The 18,222-nt window shown below is 36.4% G+C and overlaps 1 protein-coding gene across 2 annotated transcripts in view; it reads right to left on the reverse strand.

Annotated features, from left to right (window-relative positions):
- The window catches only part of GRIA3 (glutamate ionotropic receptor AMPA type subunit 3), a gene marked incomplete at its 3' end in the record, with an annotated part of 379,180 nt that overhangs the window by 193,798 nt on the left and 167,160 nt on the right, over positions 1 to 18,222 (reverse strand). For both annotated transcript variants that reach the window (XM_080718396.1, XM_080718397.1), the window contains exon 4: positions 12,704 to 12,891. In XM_080718396.1, the coding sequence (XP_080574522.1) occupies positions 12,704 to 12,891 (188 nt within the window). The remainder of the gene's footprint in view (positions 1 to 12,703; positions 12,892 to 18,222) is intronic.

An 18,222-nucleotide genomic window follows, 5' to 3' on the forward strand; every position in this document is an offset into this window, starting at 1 on the left:
AGAACAGAGCTCAGAGCCACAGAGAAGATAACCGGCCTCACGCCTGAGGATGCGGCAGCAGCGCCATACTGCCGGCAGCAGCGGCAAATTAACTGGACAGCTACAGCAAGCCGAGGTGAGCTGCTGCGGAACAGACAGGTGGGATTTCTCGTCGCAAGTAAAATCCAAAGCTCCCAGTGGCTGAGCTCAGCACACGCCGCAGGGATACAGAGTGGAAATCAAAACCAAGAAGAAATACGCCAGCCTCACGGCCGAGGGCGTAGCAGCGGCGCCATATTGAAACCGGCGGCAGCAGCAGAGAATTCACCGAATCCAGTACAGCTACATCTGCGTACTCAAGAACAGTGAGTCAAATTGCGGGCCACAGAGGAGAAATCCCAGTACTGTACTCCCTGGGACTTGACCCAGTGGGGGAGGGGTGGTGGCAGAGATATCACACCATAGGAGAACGTGCAACCTGGCACCCCCCGCAGTCTAAAGCAGCCTCTATCGACTCCCTGGGTCGGAGACTCTGTGATACAACCCAGTAAAGGAGTAGTGGGGTCTGAGATACTACTGACTCGAGATCCAGAACACCTTAAGTGAAGTCATAGTGACCCAAGGGAAGAACCCAGAGAAGGCACAAACTTCCAAAATCATGGGAAAGAGGAATAATACTGGAGCAATGAATGCCCACAACCCCACAACATCAGAACCCGATAAAACAGAAAATCAGAGATTTCTAGATCAAATCAGGATAATAACTGTAGAAATAATAGAGGTGCTTCGAAAAGAACTCAGAGAGAGCCAAAAAGAGATAAAGGATGCAATTAATGAAGTAAAGGCCTCAATTCAAAGCACAAACAACCGATTAGACCACATGGAGAACAGAATCTCGCTCTTAGAAGATGACCATTCCAAAAATGAACGCATAGTTTCTAATCTAGGAAAAAATATCCGACAGCAGGAATCTGATATTGAAGAAATATGGGCCCATTTTAAGAGAGCTAACCTATGAATAATTGGAATAGAGGAGGGAAAAGTAAGTGAAAGCAAAGGGATCAACAATCTCTTCAAGGAAGTAATAGCAGAAAAATTTCCAAACATAGAGTAAGAGGTTGATACACAGGTCCAGGAAACTTTTAGAACTCCCTTTAGACAGGATTGGAGAAGAGGATCCTCACGCCACATAATTGTCAAAATGACCAATGTGGAAGCCAAGCAGAGAATCTTAAAGGCAACAAAAACAAAGGGCCAAGTGACATTCAGAGGCAAGCCAAATAGAATCACTCCAGACTTCTCAAACCAAGTCATGAGAGCCAGAAGGGCTTGGAGTAACATATTCCAAACTCTGAAAGAAAACAACTTCCAGCCAAAAATTTCCTACCCAGCAAAACTTTCTATCAAATTAGATGGAGAAATAAGAAGCTTCCATGACAAACAGAAACTGAAGGAATTTTTGTCTTCAAAACCAGCACTAGAGAAAATACTCAAAGAGATTAACTACAAAGAAGAAATAGGTAACACACACCAGAACCAGAGAAACAAGATTTTCCATCCAACAGTCAACTAAGATTGGTTATCTGTGGAGATTCATTATTTATGTTAGTCTTTTACCTATCTCTAAATGGTATTGTTTGCCTTTATTGTTTTTAATTTTTAAGATTTCTAGTTGGAATATTAATATACCTTCAGATATAGCATTTGGAAATATTTTATCCCATTCTATTAGTAACTGTTAACTCTGTTTACATTGTCTTTGGATATACAGTATTTTTTTATTTTTTAGGGAGTTTGTATACTCTTCTGTTGCCTGTGCCATTGAAATCATATCCAAGAAATCACTGCCAATTTCAGTGTTGTGAGGTTTTATGACCCAGATTTTCTCCTAAAAGTTTATAGTCTTAACATTTATATTTAGGTCTTTTATCTATTTTGAGTTAATATTTGTATATGGGATTAGGTAAGGGTCCAACTTTATTCTTTTCCATGTAATTATTATGTTTCAACAATACTTAGTTAAAATATTATTATTTCTACCACCAAATGTTCGTGGAAACCTTGTCAAAAATAACTTGATAATATATGGAAGAATTTAGCTCTAGGCTTTTATTTAACTCCAATGGTTTATATATCTGCCTTTAGAATAGTACTACACTGTTTCAATTATTGTAGCTTTATATGGTTTGAAATCAGAAAATATATATCTTCTAGCTTTGTTCTTTTTCAAGATCATTTTGGGTATCTAGAGTCCATTTTCCATATTAGGATAGATTTTTTTTCTGAAATATAAATATATAAATATATGATAGTTTCACCTAAAAAATAGAAAAAAATATTCTCTGGTAAGAAAGAAAGTAAAAAGAAATATTGAAATGTTATCTTTAAGTCATCAAAAGCTTGGCATCAGACAAATGAAACTGTTATGTGCGATTATCATTTTTAATTTTGAATAAATTGCTATAATACTAGATGTCAATCACTAAGCCAAGCATGGGAGAGAGAAATGGGGAGAGAATGGGGTGGGGATCGGGTGGTGGCTGACTGGGCGATGTGTGCATGTATGTCTACAAAAGTTTGTATCCCACTATGATGTATGAATACAGTGCACCAATAAAAAATAAATAAATAAATTAAAAAAAAAGAAACATGCAGGAAGCATTACAATCCCAGACTTCAAACTTTACTATAGAGCAATAGTAGTAAAAACAGTATGGTACTGGCACAATAACAGATATACTGACCAGTGGATTAGAATAGAAGATACAGAAACAAACCCACACATCTTTAGTCAATTAATCTTTGACAAAGGGACCAAACACATACGCTGGAGAAAAGACAGCCTTTTCAACAAGTGGTGCTGGGAGAATTGACTAACCATTTGTAAAAAGATGAATCTAAACCCCTATATCTCACCAAACACAGGAATCAACTCAAGATGGATCAAAGACTTCGAAATTAGACCTGAGACTGTGAAGTTAGTAGAGGAGAGCATAGGTTCAACACTACATCATATTGGCACAGGCAGTAACTTTCTCAACAAAATCCCCAAAGCTCAGGAAATTAACGCAAGAATAAACAAGTGGGATAGCATCAAACTAAAAAGTTTCTTCTCATCAAAGGAAACTATCAAGAACCTAAAGAGGAAGCCTACAGAATGGGAAAGGATGTTTACCAGCCACCATTCTGATAGGGGGCTAATATCCAGAATATACAAAGAGCTCATAAGACTCTACACTAGCAAAACAAACAACCTAATCAAGAAATGGGCAAATGAACTAAAGAGATACTTCACAAAAGAAGATATACAAAGGGCCAATAGATACATGAAAAGATGTTCTTCATCACTGGCCATCAGGGAGATACAAATCAAAACTACACTGAGATTCCATCTAACCCCAGTCAGAGTGGCAAGCATAAAGAAATCAAACAATAACAAATGCTGGCGAGGATGTGGGGAAAGAGGAACTCTTTTACACTGTTGGTGGGAATGCAAACTAGTTCAACCACTATGGAGATCTGTGTGGAGATTCCTAAGAAAGGTGGGAATAGATCCACCATATGATCCAGCTATACCACTCTTGGGTATTTTTCCAAAGTGGTTGAATTCAGAGAAATACAGCAACATATGCATACCTATGTTCATAGCAGCACAATTTGTAATAGCCAAAATATGGAACCAACCCAGATCACCAACAATAGATGAATGGATAGCAAAACTGTGGGAAATACACACAATGGAATTCTATTCAGCTATAAAGAAGAACAAAATTATATCATTTGCAAGAAGATGGAAAGCCCTGGAGAACATTATGTTAAATGAGATCAGCCAAGCACAGAAGGAGAAGGTACATATGTTTCCTCTAATATGCCCAAACTAGGAAACACAAAGGATACCAGTGGGACTCCAGATAATGGAGGGGAAATACCAGCAAAGTTTGAATGGAAAGATAGGAGAGGAGGAAGGCTGATCTTGATTAATGAGGGTGTACATCTGAACATGTATAAAATTATGAATATGACATTTTTAATCTGAACAACCATTGGTGGGAGGGGGGAAGGGAAAATGGGGACAGGGGGGAGAGGGCACCAAATATAGTTTAAATATATACTATTTATGTTCAATAAAAATTGTTTAAAAAGAATATTGCAAGAAGGGTTGCTAATTCATACTGTCTAATGGACTGGTAAGTCAACTTAATGCTTTTTAAGGAACATTGAAAGTAAGGGCTAGGACAAAGTGGGATCAAAAAAGGGAAGGAGATCTGGACAGTACCACTATCTACTGAGTGAAAGGTGAGGCAGGGAGCAGGCATATAGCTACAATGCATTTGGTTTGCTCTCCTAGGTCTAGCTATTGGTATCAATGTTCTACTGACCACAATTACTGGAGAAGTTTTGGAGTAAGCACCATTTTCTTAGTTTTATAGCTTTATACTTTAGAAAGACACCTAATATTGTTCATCTTACTTAAATTGTCATTTTTAGAAATGTGACTTATTGACTTATGTGTTTGATTTCTTAAAATGGCCTTTTTTTAAAGTGATAGACAGGGTTCTTTAAATGAAAGGGACTTGAGGGATTAACCTGCTTCAGGATTATTTCCTTAAGAAGCTCTTAAGATCATGCATGATAAGGTAGTTTTAGCTTGCAATATCTCCAGAAACCACACATTTTATAATAGTCCTGTGTGCAACATTGAAACATACTGGTTTAGACCTTGTAATTCAGGCTAAGGATATGCTGAGATTTACCTTTAAATTTTTTATGGAAAAATGTAGTAAAGGCTGAATGGGGAATGTTACATTCTCCTTAAGGGAATGACATTTTGGACATGTAATGGATAGACAAATTAGGAAATATAGTTTGCCCTCTATTATCCTCTACTTGTGAGTCTACAGATTCACTCAAGTGGGAATTAAGTTATAAAAATGTGTCTGTATAAAACACATATAGGCTTTTTTCCTTGTCATTACTCCATAAACAATATGCTATAATGGCTATATACATAGCAGTTGCATTGCATTTGGATATTATAAGAAATCTGAAATAATTTAAACTATACAGGAGAATATACATAGATTATATTAAAATATGATGCTGTTTTATAAAAGAGACTTGAGCATCTGTTGGTTTTTGTATTTATGTCAATACACAAAATTAACTTGGAATTTTCATATATTCTTAAAAATAATCTAAAAATATTTTAGATCTTACTTTTAACTAATTCATATTGTATTACTTTCATAAAACTGGTAAGATTTTAAGGGCTAATTGAGTGATATGTGCATGTATGACTTTCCATCTTGTACTCCATTAAGATGTTATGACTACAATGCACTAATAAAAAATTGAAAAAAGATTTTATATTCATCAAATTTCCTCTCTTCTTTATAATGAGTTCTTTCCAGTGCTGTCTCTCTAGTCTAGTTAAGCTCCTTTGCTTTGGCACTGTCCTTAGGCTTGCAGAACAGTTGGTGAGTGCCCTCTTTATACTTGAGGATGTTGATTAAACTGCCTCTTGGCTCTCTTTCTCCAGGAAAAAAACCTCTACCTAACTCATTTAGCCTTTCCTCACAGGCCCTATTTTCTAATGCTTTAATCATTTTTTGCTGCTCTTCTTTGAATCATCTCTAATTGAAACTATTTTAAGATATAACCTGATAAGCAGGCAAAACCCAGGGTTTGGCATTGGAGGAGCATTTATTTAATGATCAACTGAGAAATTAAGGGAGGTGGTATGATATATGAGTCAAGAGAACTGGACTAAGGAGTTAGAAGACCTGAGTTTTGTTTCTTCTCTGCCACTTATCAGGATGGAGCAGCCAGCCACAATTGGACAAGACATTTAAAGCTTTTCAAATAAGCAAGTCATGGTGGCACACGCTTGGTGGCAAACGCTTGTAATCCTCGCACTTAGGAGGTGGAGACAGGAGGATCGTGCAGGTTTGAAGCCAGCTGTGCTGGCTTAAGAGACCCTATTTCCAAATAAAAATATAAAAAATAGGTCTGGGAGTGTAGCTCGGAGGTAGAAGGGCTCCCAGAAACCCCAGTACCACAAAAAAGGTCTTCAAACCTCAGTTTGTCATTTATAAATTTGAAAAAATACATCTTGCCTTCCTGCCTCCCACAGTGAGGTTCAAATAAGATGATCTATGTGCAAAATACTTTGTTTTAGGATCAAAGCATTATACATGCTTTTTATATTAGGCAGTTTTCTAAATGCTTTGCATATATTAACTCATCTAAGTACAGTTTTAATTCCCATTTTACTAGGAGGAAATGAAGATACAGAGAGTTAAGTAATTTGCCCCAGGGTGCACAGCTAATAAATGACAAAATCTATGCAGATTAGTTCCAGAGCCTATGCTCTGAAATGCTAGGCTAGATTGCCTTTTGAAATAGACATTAAAGGTACAACAGAGTGATACCATTTGATTGGCCCTGATTTTCAAAAGCAGTTCATAGGTATATATTACTGAGATAGAGGATCTATTCAGTAATAAGTAGATAACTCTTTGAGAAGTAACCATTTCAAAAGTTAATGTTTAGATTGTTCACTGAATGAAGACAGATGTCTATCAGTGGAGACAGCCTCATGGTCACAATACAGTAACAGGAAAGCTGTACTGAGTCAAGCCAGTGGTTCATTCACCCTAGTACTTTAGATATTCCTATAGAAAATACTCTTTTAATTCTTGGATTCAGAATCTACAGTTTCTAAATAGCCTCTGAGCCCCATACCTCTATCTTTTTCTATGTTAATTTTTACAACCACAGATTTCAAATATCTCCCTGAGAGATTAACTGTTAAGGAGCGGTATTAAAGACAGATTAGTACTTAACTGAGTCTTTTATTTTTCATAGTGGGGATTGAAACCAGGGGCATTCTAATGCCAAACTATACATTCCTCCCTATTTTATTTATTTATTTTGGTGGTACTTGAGATGGAACCCAGGGGTCTTCTACCTCTGGGCTACACTCCCAGAACTATTTTATATTTTTTATTTGGAAACAGGGTCTCTTAAACCAGCTGAGGCTGGCTTCGAACCTACATGATCTTCCTGTCTCCTTCTCCCAAGCATAGGCATTACAAGCATATGCCACCATGCCAGGCTCCTATTTTATTTTTGAAACAAGGTTTTACTAAGTTGCTGAAGGCCTCAAAAGTTGTTGAGGCTTGTCTCAAAACTGTAATCCTCCTGTTTTAGACTCCCAAGTACTGGGATTACAGGTGTGTGCCAACACACATGGCACCATATATGAAAGGGTGAAAACACTTACAAATGGCTTTAGAAGAAATGTTAGGAGAAGTTTGATTTGCCTTATAAGTGTTTAAACATTCAGAGAAAAATAAGAACATAAAAATGTGGAGATTATGATATATAACACTATATCAGAACCTTACTTATATTTAAAAATTTATACTGTATTGAGGTATTTTAATTAATATTCATTGGTTATAGAGTACAATGTAAACTTTGTGCCAAAATCTGATCTATTTAGAATAGTTTTTAGTGGTATAACATTCTCTTATTCCAGATGATGTATGAAGAATCATTTTATGGAAGATTGTAGAAATTTTCTTCTATGAAAATAATCTCAAACAAAATTGAAGACACTTGGAGGACAAGGGCACTTCTTGGGAGGGCTTGATAATTACCAAGTTATAAATTTTATCTCTCTAACCAACATCTGGATAGTGAATGATTAAAACCCAACCAGAAAATGTATAATAATGATACTTCTGCTTTTAGGCTTACACACAAAAAATAAGATATGACACCAAATGTCCAAAACTTCCATCTGGTTAAATCTTTATAAGATACTGTAAGCTGGATATGGTGGCATATACTTGTAATCCCAGCATTTGGGAAGTTGAGATTGGAGGATCGCAGTTCATGGGCAGCCTCAGCTACTTAGTGAGTCCCTCTGCAACTTAGTGAGACCTGGTTTCAAAATAAAGAATAAAAAATAGGGTAGGGCGTGTAGCTCAGAGGTTGAATGTCCCGGGGTTCCATTCCCAGACCCACACAAAAAAAGATATTGTAAGGTTAAGCTTGTAATTCTTGAGATTTTATAGGTCCAGGACCATCATACACTACAAAAAGCGAAGTTTCCTATTTCTGTAAGCTCCTGGAGAATCTGAGTCCTGTTCAAAATCCTATGGATAAAGCCGGGCGTGGTGGCGCACGCTTGTAATCCCCGCGCTTGGGAGGCAGAGACAGGAGGATCGCGCAGGTTCGAAGCCAGCCGCGTGCGCTGGCTTAGGAGACCCTGTTTCCAAATAAAAATGTAAAAATAGGTCTGGGAGTGTAGCCCGGAGGTAGAAGGGCTTCCAGGAACCCCAGTACCACCAAAAAAAAAAAAAAAATCCTATGGATAGGCCGGGCGTGGTGGTACACGCTTGTAATCCCCATGCTTGGGAGGCAGAGACAGGAGGATCGTGCAGGTTCGAAGCCAGCCACGCTGGCTTAGGAGACCCTGTTTCCAAATATAAAATAGGTCTGGGATTGTAGCCCGGAGATAGATGGGCTTCCAGGAACCCCAGTACCACCAAAAACAAAACAAAACAAAACAAAACAAAAACAAAAACAAAAAAAAACCTATGGATAAAAAACTTGTTTAAACTAAGATACATGGGCTTCCAGGAACCCCAGTACCACCAAAAACAAAAACAAAAACAAAAACAAAAACAAAAACAAAAACAAACAAACAAACAAAAAAAACACCTATGGATAAAAAACTTGTTTAAACTAAGTTAAAAACAACATGCTTGATTTTTGAGGCTTTGTGCCACAGAAACTTCTACAGTTCTACAGTTAAAAAATGTGTATATATTGACTCATGGTCTATTACAAATGGGTTGGCTACCTAGCCTCCAGTTTAAAATGCTAATATGTGAATGGCCCAAGGTAAAGGGTTATGAAAAAAACATTTTGGTGAGATATTTGGATTATTGTATAATGTACTAATGTGTCAGTTTTTCATGTAGATAACCATTGAACCATCATGAATGACTTTCAGCCAAGATCACCAATCTCTTTCAGCCTTCCAGCTCCAGATGATTTAAAAAAATCATCATATAAATAATTTATTCTTCCACAGTTCTCTAGATCATCCATTCTCTGAGACCCTAAATTTCAACACCCTGACAATGCCCCCTACCATTCTGAAGCAGTTAGAGCAGTCATAGCCCTATTTCTTGAACAGCATTAAGGTCACATTATCAGAGGGGGGACATGATACAGGGCAGAGGCTCTGGGAACAGGAAGAATTAAAGCAGCCATCTGTATCCCCCTTTCTGTAAGGTTGGAGGATGTAAGCAGGAAGGTGAGAGATTAAGGGGCACCAGGAAATCAGGGTCTTGACCAGCCCACAGATAATCATTTAAATTAAGGACTGAAACTGCAAAAGTCATTGGTCTCCAAAACTCAATCCTGACCAATCCTAAAAGAACAGATAGAAAACCTCAAGAATGTTTAAAAGTCCATTCCTCAAGAGTTTCAAAGTCACTCTCTTTCTGACCTCCTCCTTTGGGGGGGCTGCTTTGTCCTTCTCTATCTTTATGTAACTTAAAATAAAAACAACAATAAAAGTTTATATATATCTATATCTATCATCTATCATCTATCTATCATCTATCTATCTATCATCTATCTATCTATCTATCTATCTATCTATCTATCTATCTATCTATCTATCTATTATATTTGCAGGTCTGGAGATAGAACCTGACCTCCGAGCTACACCCCCTGCCCTGTTTTTTTTTTCTTTATTTTGAAACAGTGTCTCACTAAGTTGCAGAGGGCCTTACTAAGTAGCTGAGGCTGTCTGCAAACCACGATCCTCTGGTCTCAGCCTCCTGAATGCTGGGATTAAAAGCGTGTGCCACCACGCCCTGCATATTTGTATTTTAGTATTCAATTTTTAAAGTTTTTATTAAAAGAAATATCAAGTGGAAATAATTAAATAATTCATTTATTAGAAATTTATTTTTATATAGGAATTATGGAGAATAGGCTTAAGCAAAATGATACTCCTTCCTTCCTTCCTTCCTTCCTTCCTTCCTTCCTTCCTTCCTTCTTTCCTTCTCTTTCTCTCTCTCTCTCTCTCTCTCTCTCTCTCTCTCTCTCTCTCTCCATCTCTCTTGTTTCTCTTTTCTTTCACTTATTGTGGTGCACAGGATAGAACTCAGGGATTCTTTACCACTGAGCTATACCCACAGGCCTTTTTAAAGTTTTTATATATTTTTATTGGTGCATTGTAGTTGGTGCGTTGTAGTCTTGCATCATAATGTACTTCAGAATAGTGCATTTTCTCTTTTTTCGTTTTTCTTTTGAATGCTTTTATAGGTGCAATGTAATTCTATGTCATAGTGAGATTAAAAGTGATATAATCATACAGGAACACATCATTTGGTGAATATCCTTCCATATACCACCTCATTCTTTCAAGAGCTACCATTTTCAGCCTTTGAAAACATGTACATTAACAATTATATCATTTTGCTACAGGCATTTTCTTGACTCTGCATGAAAACACTGCAACTCTTCAATGGAAATTAATGAAATGTGCTAATTCAATATCCACCCATATATCCTTTTATCCACCCATTTATTTATCACATCCATCATTATGTGCCAGATACTTAGTTGGACTCTGGTTATGTAAAAGAAAACAATATAAACCATGTTCTTACCATATAGAACTCATGGCCTAGCGGTAACTCTTTAAATGACAATAAAAATTATGATTTGAAAGATTTATGACAATTTTTGAAAGAAAGAAAAGAAATAAAATTGGGTATAAAGTATTTTGAGGAGTACCGTGAATGTCCATATAGAATGAAAGAAGATAGAGAAGTAAAATAAGAAAAGAGAGAACAGAGCTTTTAAAATGACACTTTAGTTTTCCTAAAAGTGTATGGTAGTGATTCTTCTATAATATTTTGCATTTTAATGCAGTTATTCCAGCCATGTGAGGCAGAGCAAATCTTATTTTCTCCATTATGTAGATGAGATGACTGAGGCCTAGATATTTTTTTTAAGTGATCAAGGTCCCACAGCTCTATAGAATTCAGAGCTTTATCCACTACTTTTTCTATTACATAAAGCTGAAAAATCCCAGACACCAATATAACATTTTATAAAACCCCTAATACTTAACATATGATATTCAAGAAGCCAAAGTCACTAATACAAAACAAAGGAAACAAAGTATGACAAAGAGGATGTCCTCTGCTTTGGTTATTAAGTAGGTCACCTACTAAATGGCTATTTTGGTATAAAATTTTAGAGGGCATATAGTACATACACCAACATCACTGACCTGATTATTCACTTTTAAGATCTAAGAAAATCAAAGGAAGTTTTTTTTTGGGGGGGGATGGGGCAGGGGGAATTTGGATCATTTGTGTAGCTCCCAAGAATGTTGGGAAACTTGATTTTAATCAGGCTAGTGCTCTAGATTTTCTGTGAGCTATGATTCACTAGAGGTTATGCTGTTCTTAACCAGAGGGCAGATTTGTATTTTTACCATGTACAGTCAGCACTTTCCCTCTTTCTCTTTGTTTCTCTCTTTTGTTCCTACCTCCCTCTCTTACATCTTCTCTCCTCCCTACTTTCCTTCTTTATCTGCTTCCTTCTCTTTTTTCTGCTTCCTTTACTTACTTTTTTGTTCTCTTTTTACAGGAGCATATAGGAGTTACTATAAAGTAGCCCTTCCAGGTAATTACTGTTTGTTTTAATTTTGATGTTTGGAACTGTTTTGCCCCCAGGTACACTGGGATCAAATTACAATTGAAATTATTTTTACATTTTTTATGATGGCATGGGTTCTTTGTTATTAACTAGAAAATTGGGACTTCTGAGGAAAATAATAAACTTTCACTGCATTTCAATTTGATTTTTACTCCCAAAATAGTATCCATCTAACTTAGGATAAAACATTTCTTCTAGCATTTTTACTCTTAAATTAAAATAATTGAGCTTAATAATAAATACAGTTTTTCATTGAATTGTCTTTCCCCAGTCTAATTCTTTTTTACTTTTATTATACTTTTAAAACCACAAGCATTTTTACTCATATGCCATTTTACTTAAAATTGATCTTATTCTCTCTCTCTCTCTCTCTCTCTCTCTCTCTCTCTCTTTCTCTCTCTCTCTCTCTCTCACTTTCTCCAACTCCCCTTTTCTCTCTCTTCCACTCTTTTCTCCCTAGAGGAATAATATGCAAAAATATAGACAATTCCAACTTGGCAACTACTGCCCTGACACTTTGCCTACCTGTACTAATCAAGAATAGTTGATGATCTCTGGAGAGTATCTGGGAATAGTGTATATTTCAGCAATGAGAAATAAAAACCCACCCTTCAACCCTGCAATTTCAGGAAGAAGGTAATGGGAAAGGAAGGAGATTCTTTTGAAATAGCTATCCATTAAACTGAAGTGTGAAGGGGTGTGTTTTATTTGATAGGTAGCATTAAATTGCAGAGCCTTTCAGATTAATCATGGTATGCAATTTTAAACAGCTTATGTTTTTCTTTTCTTTCCTGTAGCCACTGGGGATGAAGAAAGGATTAGAGAGACAATAAAAAATGGTTGGTACATTTAGTCTGTTGGCTACTTAATTTATTAGCAGAAATGAGAACTTCCTCAGGATGATGATTTAACATGTTGGCTAGGGTTAGGGGGAGGAGAGTGGGATAAATCTCCAATTTACCTGTTCCAAAATTGTGTTAATCCTTTCAACTTCACAGTCAATCAAGTATCTCTTTTCCTGCCTTCTGTCCATTTCTTCAATGATGCGCCTGAATTCTTGGACGTCCTTTATGTTTCCCACAGACCTTGCTGTCACTTGCCAGTTGTTTTGCACTGCTGCTTCCATAATGGCTTGTAGGATGGAAAATCCTGAAGAAAGGAAAAACAGGTGACGATTTTTTAATTTTTTTTCTTTTAAAAATGATTTTTTTCTTTTAAAAACCCTTCTGAGCTAGGTATGGTGGTGCATGCTTGTAATCCCAGCATTTCGGAGGCTGACACTGGAGGATCACGGTTCACTGACAGCCTCAGCTTCTTAGTGAGGCCCTTTGCAACCTAGTGAGACCCTGTTTCAAAATACAGAATAAGAATAAGAAATTGGGCAGGGGGTACAGCTCAGAAATCCAGTGCCCCTGGGTTCCATCCCCAGACCATCAACAAACAAACAAACAAACAAACAACTTCTGTGCTAGGCATTTTGGTGCACCCTTGTAATCCAAGTACTTGGGAGGCTGATACAGGAGAATAACGCAGGGTCAAAGCCAGCCTCATCTACTCAGTGAGGCTTTCAGTTACTTAATGAGACCCTGTTTCCAAATAAAATGTAAAATAGGTCTTCAAGTGTAGCCCAGAAGTAGAAAACATCTGGGTTCCATCCCCAGTACCACAAAAAATTAAATAAAAATATTTCTGCAGGTATTAAAGATTCTTATGAGTTTTATCCACAGTACTTTGGGTCTCTTTGAACGTTATTCAGTGGAGAGAGCAGGCTTGCTCACAGCCTTAATTTTACCCCCACAGACAGTTGTATTTTCATTTTCTTTTAAAGAAAAGAAGATTGTACAATTTTTGGGTACCAAGCTAGGTATTTAATCAAGCCTCTGCCTAATAAATCATACCTAATTGTTTTTATTGACATACACTATCACAATATCTCTGGAATTAATGCGAAGAATAACTTCCTTGTATCTGGCTGCATTTTTTCGATTACAGTTAAAGTTCATTTTTAAATCTTTTATATAACATCTTCAGAATTATAAATAACTTTAGTAGACATAGAGCCTAATTATCACATAGCTGATCCTTACATGGATGTGATTATTTTAACAAGATAAATTATGTCTCTCAGGTAAAATAACTATGAAAATCTGACAAAGGCAGTTTATGAGAAACAAATCATACTCTTGATTATAGCATTATGGAAAAGTTCAATCATATTAAGTCTTTGTGAGTACTGCCCCCTTTTCATTTAAATTTACCAGGAAACACTAGTTACTTTTTAGTTAATTTCCATCAGACAACTATTAGCAACTAACACCCTGGCTCTATATTGAGTGAGAAAGAGAGTAAAGATCTGAAGCTTGATTTTGGGTACCCTCTTTGTAGTTATGGTTTGAGAAATTGGGATAAATAATACATCTAAAATATAAACCAAGCCGAGTGAGGTGGAGCACACCTATAATCTCAGTACTTGGAGGCTGAGACAGAAGGATAGCAGCCTCAGCAATTTAGCAATTCCCTACAAAATTCAGTGAAACTCTATTTCAAAATACAAACTAAAATAGGGCTGGAAGTGTAGCTCAGAGGTAGATTCCCCTGAGTTCAATCCCCAGTACCATAGACAAAATGTATGAACCTCAAGAAAAGCATGAGAGTTTTCTATGTACTATTCTTTTAGAATAGTCCTATTGCTAATATTATATCATGTTCATAGTTCTGCTTCTGGGATGAATCTTTAATCTGAGTATAATTTTTATCAAGTATAGACATCATTCTACTGAGATATTATAAAAATACCTCCCTTCTCGTAGATCTAAATTTTTTTCATTTATATTCAGTTAATGACTAATAGCAGTGGGTGATAGGGATGATTTGTGAAGCCAAAATCGCCCATCATATAGCAGTTCAACCACTGGTGGAATAGAGAATGGAGGAAGATCATGGTGCCCTTTGAACACACTCCAGGTTCTGTGCTGTCTTCAACTCACTCTGTAGTGTAAGCAGGCTACAGTTTGGAATCATTCTCACTGTACCACAGAAAATGGCACTGACATTTGGAGAGCATGCTTCAGGGAAGTGGTAGCAGTGACTCAGCCAGTCATTATGACTCCTTTGTGGGCTGGGTGTATGCAGGAAGAAGATCACAAATGAGACCCAAGCACTTGGTAATTTCCAAATGAGTAATTTCAGCATAGGAACTCAAAATTACAGATCAGAGTAAATTACCATTACTTGAAATGTTAATTCTCACTCTTTTTAAACCAACCACGCATATTTATTTCTCAGATTTACATTTTCATGTGGGTTTTAGATGTGCTCTCTGCTTCAGTGGGAGTTGAGGGCACATGGTGGGCCAAGGTAAGGTATTAAGAAATAAACATAGGAAGAAAGAGATTAAAGCATTTTTAAAGCTTTCTTAAGCAGTAAGGCCTCATTATTTTGAATCTCACCAATTGAGAATTTATGAAAATTCAGGAAGGATTGGGTTGAAGAAAGTATTGGATGAATAATAATGGTAATGAAATTACACAGAGAGTCTTTGATATATTTAAAGTAAACTTTTATAAAGGCCCTTTAGCAAAGTATTCATTTGTTGACTCAAAATTGAAATTTGCTAAATTTCTACTCACTGTTCCCATTCCACCATTTGGGATCACACTGAGCAAGGTTAACCACTTTTCCTTGTGACAGTCCTTCATATTTTTAAAAATTTTATTGGTGCACTATAGTCTCAAATTATATTGTGAATCATGTTGACAATGACATATATTCACACAGTACTTGGTGCCCCCCGACTTCCCCTTTTCCCTTCCTCCCAATACTGAGTGTCCAGGTTAACAATGTTATATTCATATGTGTACACATATTCTAATGTAGCTTTTCCATTAATTAACCTCAGCCTTCTTCCTTCCCTATCCCTCCTTTCTAGCTTTGCTGAAGTTTCCCCTCCATTATCTGGAGTCCCTCTGGTATCCCCAATACTCCCTAGTTTGTGCATATTAGAAAAAACATATGTCTCTTCTCTGTGCTTGCCTGAACTCACTTAACAAAATGTTCTCTGGGTCTTTCCATATTCTTGCAAATGACATAATTTTGTTCTTTATTGCTGAGTAGAATTCCATTGTGTGTATTTCCCATAAATTGTTAATCCATTCATCTGTTGATGGAGATCTAGGTTGGTTCCATATTTTGGCTATTATGAATTGTGCTGCTATGAACATGGGTATGCATATATTACTGTAGTTCTCTGACTTCAACTCCTTTGGAAAGATACCCAGGAGTGGTATAGTATGATCATATGGTAGATCCATTCCCAGTTTTACAAGGAATCTCCACAAACTGTTAGCACAGCTTTAGTTAAGCTTCTCTTCTTAAGATTAAAGATGTCCCTATCTTTCAACAATTACTTTTATGATGCCATGACAAGTTCCTCTCTGTTCTCTCTTTCTCCTTTTATTTCTGCTTTTATTTCTCTTTCTCCTGTGGGTATTTGTTAACATTTTCTTGATCCTGATAATTCAGAGGTGATCTGACCTGTGAGTTTGGGTAGTAATGTAATTATTGCTTGCTGTCATATAGTTTGTTATTTTAGCAGTCTAGGATTGTTAATATATTTAATTACTCAAATTATATTGTTAATCAGTATCAAGCTTGTATTCAACTAAAACATGTTGGTTTACTCCATAAAACTTTTGCTATGTAATATCTTGCCATCCATGTATTAAAATTCCATTTTCATATGCTTTTATTTCCCTTTCTTTCATCTCTCACCCAATATCAATCCAATCTTCTTTCTATTTCCATTTTCTTTCAGATCTGGAAAATTATCTCATCTGCTTCTCAGCACTCTCATTTTTATCTACTCAAGAAAATTTCACATGTATTTCCCTTTACCAGACACACCTTGCTACCTGCAGAACTTTCTGGATGATTCTCTCTTTTCCCCATGAAGCATTCTTTAGTGAATTCTCATTAATTTCTCAAGGAGTAAGTAGACATAAATTTAGGGTAAATCAATTACAGGCAATGAATAAATCAGTTCTAACGTACTGCATCATATATAAAAATTCAAAATAAAACTGAGTTACTGCACCATAGTACATGCACACAGAATGCTATGCTACTGTTAAAAAGACAGTTTAATTTCTTTATGCTAACAAGAAAACATTTCTGTAATATATATAAACATATATGTATATATATAGTGTACAAATATGTATATAAATGTGATATGTAATAATAGAACAAGCTATAAAAGAACATTTGTGATATAATTCCATCTTTTTTAGAAAAGCTCTTATGTTTGTATACTATAGAAAAAATCTGAAAAAAATTGGAAAGAGTTATCTTTGAGGAGTAGCCATTGGCAGGAGTTATCTTTGAGGAGTTGAATTACCAAGTACCTCAACTTTCACTGTCATTTGTTTAGATAATATTTGATTATTTTACAAAAAGAATGTACTAAGTACAAAACTGCAAGGCTGAAAAAGTACAACCTATGTTTTCCCTATACATCATGAACTCCTAGAAAACATGGATGACACATGAGTGTCACGTATGTGCCACCTACTGCCACAAGTGAAAGGTCTCTTAAATGGTAGTGATTTTACAGATCTTTTTATACTTTTGTCTTTTGAATCATTTGAATGTATTTCCTATTTAAAAATCAAGAAGAAAAGCATAGTAATTGTTTAATGAGCGTGTGTCCGGGGCCTCCTGGGCGCTGAGTCTCCCCTCACATTTTCTGAGCTATGTCAAACTGTGACTTAACACTGTAGTTTCTCTCAACATGCAGAATTTCTTTGTATCTGATTTAGCATGTGGCTGTGACACTCCAGAACCCTGGGGGAAATAGTCACCTCACATCAGTACATGTCAGCAAGCAAGCCAAGCAAAGAGTTTCTTTGTTTTCATACCTAATTTAGTGTAGTTTGCTCCACATTACAACTTACCAAAGAGCAAATAGGAGATTAAGGGAGAATAAAAGAGAATTTTGACTTGGAGGCAGAGCAAAAGTGGGATCTGGTGCTCATAGGAGGAGAGGTTTGTAACAAAGATCTGACTTTGGAAAAATAAGCCTGCCATTCTAGAAGCTTTGGAATTGTTATCTACTCTGTGTGAACTTTAACATGCCCAAATTTGTAACATTGGCAGCTACTTTTATTTGAAGAAATTTCCTCCTTCTCATTCCAGACTACTATTGCCACTCATCCTCTTTTTTTTATCCTGATTTTAAAGAATGGGAGTTACCATATAGGTAACTGGGCAAGTGCTGGATTGCCATCTGTATTCAACCAGGTTAAGGTAAGAGCATGAGAACAGAGGAGTGTTGGACAACACAGGATTTCTTTATCAATAATTGATGAAGAAATAGATTGCAGCTATAACCAATCGAATCATACTAGACTAGTGGTTTGGCTGCTAATGGTAAAAAAGGAGGCTGTCTTGGTAAAAGGTACAGAGTAGATGCTGCACTTTTTA

The sequence above is a fragment of the Muscardinus avellanarius genome, assembly GCF_963383645.1.
Source record: "Muscardinus avellanarius genome assembly, chromosome: X".
Taxonomy (NCBI): domain Eukaryota; kingdom Metazoa; phylum Chordata; class Mammalia; order Rodentia; family Gliridae; genus Muscardinus; species Muscardinus avellanarius.